Genomic DNA, 3,364 nt, shown 5'->3' with positions numbered 1-3,364 from the left:
TATACAGTTGTGAAAATGAGTAAACTATGGCTATACAGATCAACTTGAGTAACTAGCAAAAATAATGTTTAAGGAAGAGAACAAGTCAAAAATGAGTGTCTTAAGTATGATGCCATTTCTATAGAGTTAAAACCATGTAATCCATAATACATATTGTATCAGGGTAACCTGTAAAGAATAAAATTGGAATACATAACAATTTGGTTTGAACCAGGTTTCATGGGCTCATTAACACTGGGGAGGCAAGAAGGGCAGTATTAGGGCCAAAACTTCAAAGCTCCAAGAATGAGAAGTGAGAACCTTAAAGGCAGGTGCCCTTCAGGCAGATCAAAGCAGGAGATGATAGTAGGGATTTCCCCACCCCACCTCTATTTCTAAGTGGTCATATTCCATGCTGGTAGCAGCTCTCCTGAACACCCATGAAGGCAGACATGTGCAGAGCTGCCAGTCACCACCTGTCACAGGACCTACGTGGGTGTCAGGAGGCAGGTCCTCTCATGCCCAGGCCCTGTCTCACTACTGGAGGAAGAGCCCAAAGGACAGGATAAAAGGGCTCAGGGCCAGAGAACCCCATCCATTCACTTCCCGAGGTGCTGAAGGACCCTGTGCTGCTTGTGACCTCAGTAAGTGTTCCCTGGGTACTCTATCAGAGGCTCCAAAGGAATGCCTAGATCAGGGCAGGAGGGGAGGCCGGGCATGGACTCCAGGGCTGGGGTGGTGCTGGCATTCATATGAGTGAAGGAGGGAGTCTCAAGAAAACTGAGCAAGGGCAATGGGGACAGACCAGGGACATGAGAAGGAGGAGTCCTGAGATGGTGTTCTGGAGAAATGAGATGGATCTAGAGTTCTTGGGTCTCTAGTCTGAAGGCACTGCAACATTGCCTCCCATGTTCACCTGTAACTGCTTTCAGAAAGGGAGGTTTACCTTGAAAAATATAACTGTCCTTTCCTGAAAAGTTGAGATGGAAACAGTGGTTCCCAGCCAGTGTAGAGGATATCACAGCTAACTGACTCCCCTAAACTCACATTTAATGGTACTTAACTTGGTAAGGCAAGGATAGTAGACAACAAAATATAAGTGCTGAGCATTCGGTACGGTGTTTGCTGTGAATTTCAGAGCATTGGACTAAGTCGGAAACCTGGATACAAGCCTCAACTTAATTCAATGATATTTTTCCTCAGTTAGTTTTCCAACTTCCTTTGCAGTTCTGAACTTCTGTGTCCTTACAACAATCTAGAAAATTCTTCCAAGAGAGAATGACTGTTTCCCCTTGAAAAACAATTTTATTTCCAAACCCCTTTCTAGATTGTTTTCATGATTCAGGTGTGTAGTTGAAGCAGAATGTCTCCTCTACATACTACATGCTTGATTTTAAGAATGCTCTCTTAATATCTTTTGGCTTCGGCTTTCTAATTATAAAATAGTTGAAAATGCTTTATGATTTTATAAGTATATAAAAAGCATAAGGTTCAAAACAGAGGCTATAAGTGTGCTTAGCCAACTATTAGAAATAATGCACATTCCCGTGATTAATTAGCTACAACTACACTAAGGAGTTCATCAAAATGAAGGGATTAGAAATGATGCTGAAAGGGCAAAAATAAGCAGGGATGGCCTCTGCCTGGGTCTAACTTTCTGTCTGACTCTCTCTCAGCTCCTGAACACCCACCGCCGACATGTCCTGCCAGCAGAGCCAGCAGCAGTGCCAGCCCCCTCCCAAGTGCACCCCCAAGTGCCCTCCCAAGTGCCCCACCCAGAAGTGCCCCCCAAAGTGTCCCCCTAAGTGCCCTCCAGTCTCTTCCTGCTGCAGTGTCAGCTCCGGAGGCTGCTGTGGCTCCAGCTCTGGGGGCTGCTGTAGCTCTGGGGGAGGTGGTTGCTGTCTGAGCCACCACAGGCGCCGCAGGTCCCACTGCCATAGACCCCAGAGCTCTGACTGCTGCAGCCAGCCCTCAGGGGGCTCCAGCTGCTGTGGAGGGGGCAGTGGCCAGCACTCTGGAGGCTGCTGCTGAAGTGGATCCTGAACCTAGAAGAACACAAACGACCAAATATTTCCCTCTCCTCTTCCTTCTCCTTCCGGGCCTGCCCATGTTGCTGAGAGGTCTTGGTGAAGACTGAGCTCAAGCATAGAGGATTCTTCTGTCTTGGAGTTCAGAAGCCCAAAACTTCTCCCACAAAGTCTTTTAATGACCTCGGTTTGCATATGTGTGGTTGCTCTGGGAAGCCCAAAACACAGACCTGTATCCCTTTGCAGCTTGTCTTTTTACATAGCTCAGCCTGATGTGAAACAATAAAACCAGAAATATGCATTCCTTTTTGCCTTGACTGTTATTTCTTCATTGCTTTTCATACTCTGTCCTCATCTCCAGGCTCTCCCAAGATGTTAGTATCTACAGACCTTATTCAAATTTCGCCAGTCTTCCTACTAATATCCTTTATAGCAAAAGACAATTTTGTTGGTTCAGAATCCAATCCAGGATCCTCCATTGGCTTGACATAGTTGCCACGATTCTTCAATCTCCAATCTGAAATGCTTCTTCAGTCTTTCTTTGTCTTCCTTGACAATAACCTTTCTAAAGAACCATTGGTTTTGTAGAATGCCCCTCAATTTGGGTTTGTCTGATGTTTCCTCTTGAGCAGGCTCAGATTACACATTTTTGCAAATATCCCACAAAAGTGGTGTTGTCCTTAGAGCATGATGTCAAGCCTTACCTGATGTTTAATTGTCCCATTCCTGGAGATATAACTTCAACCACTTGATCTGCCAGCTTCCTCTATTGCAAATTTAATATTTATTCCTTTGAATTAAAAACTTATGAAGGAAAGAATAAACTTTTTTTTTTTTGAGTTGGAGTCTCACTGTCACTCAGGCTGCAGTGCAGTGGCATGATCTTGGCTCATTGTAACAACCACTTCCTGGGTTCAAGCATTTCTCTTGCCTCAGTCTCACAGGTAACTGGGATTTCAGGTGTGTGCCACCATGCCCAGCTACTTTTTGTATTTTTAGTAGAGATGGGGTTTCACCATGTTGGCCATGTTGGTCTTGAACTCCTGACCTCAAGTTATTTGCCCACCTCAGCCTTCCTAAGTGCTAGGATTACAGGTGTGAGCCACAGCGCCCAGCCTAAACATTTATTTTGTATCAAACATTTTCCCAAAACTTTTTCAGTATAATTGATGTTCTTTTACAAAATTATTACTATAGTGTTGCTAGTATCATTGAGTATAGTTTTTTAAAATATATTTATCTCATACCCTGAGTCTATGCACATATGTAAAGCAAAGAGAGGTGGTGAGGATGGGTCCTGAGCAAAATCAGCAATGTCCTGCAATGCAACTACTTGAAGGAAGTCCATTACAATTTCT

General features: G+C 44.4%; 1 protein-coding gene across 1 annotated transcript; it reads left to right on the top strand.

Moving 5' to 3' along the window:
• Positions 1 to 1,205: 1,205 nt before the first annotated feature.
• Positions 1,206 to 2,310, top strand: LOC713600 (late cornified envelope protein 1F). Its single transcript, XM_015151318.3, has one exon. It carries the CDS (start codon positions 1,678 to 1,680, stop codon positions 2,008 to 2,010), a length of 333 nt encoding a protein of 110 aa, XP_015006804.1. The 5' UTR covers positions 1,206 to 1,677; the 3' UTR covers positions 2,011 to 2,310.
• Positions 2,311 to 3,364: the final 1,054 nt, after the last annotated feature.

The sequence above is a fragment of the Macaca mulatta genome, chromosome 1 (assembly GCF_049350105.2).
Source record: "Macaca mulatta isolate MMU2019108-1 chromosome 1, T2T-MMU8v2.0, whole genome shotgun sequence".
Lineage (NCBI taxonomy): Eukaryota > Metazoa > Chordata > Mammalia > Primates > Cercopithecidae > Macaca > Macaca mulatta.
The sequence above is the reverse complement of the archived record's forward strand: the minus strand, read 5'-3'. Positions and strand labels throughout refer to the sequence as shown.

What these genes read in the sequence shown, in the direction of transcription:
- LOC713600 (XM_015151318.3), top strand. Translation starts at nt 1,678, where the DNA reads ATGTCCTGCCAGCAGAGCCAGCAGCAGTGCCAGCCCCCTCCCAAGTGC.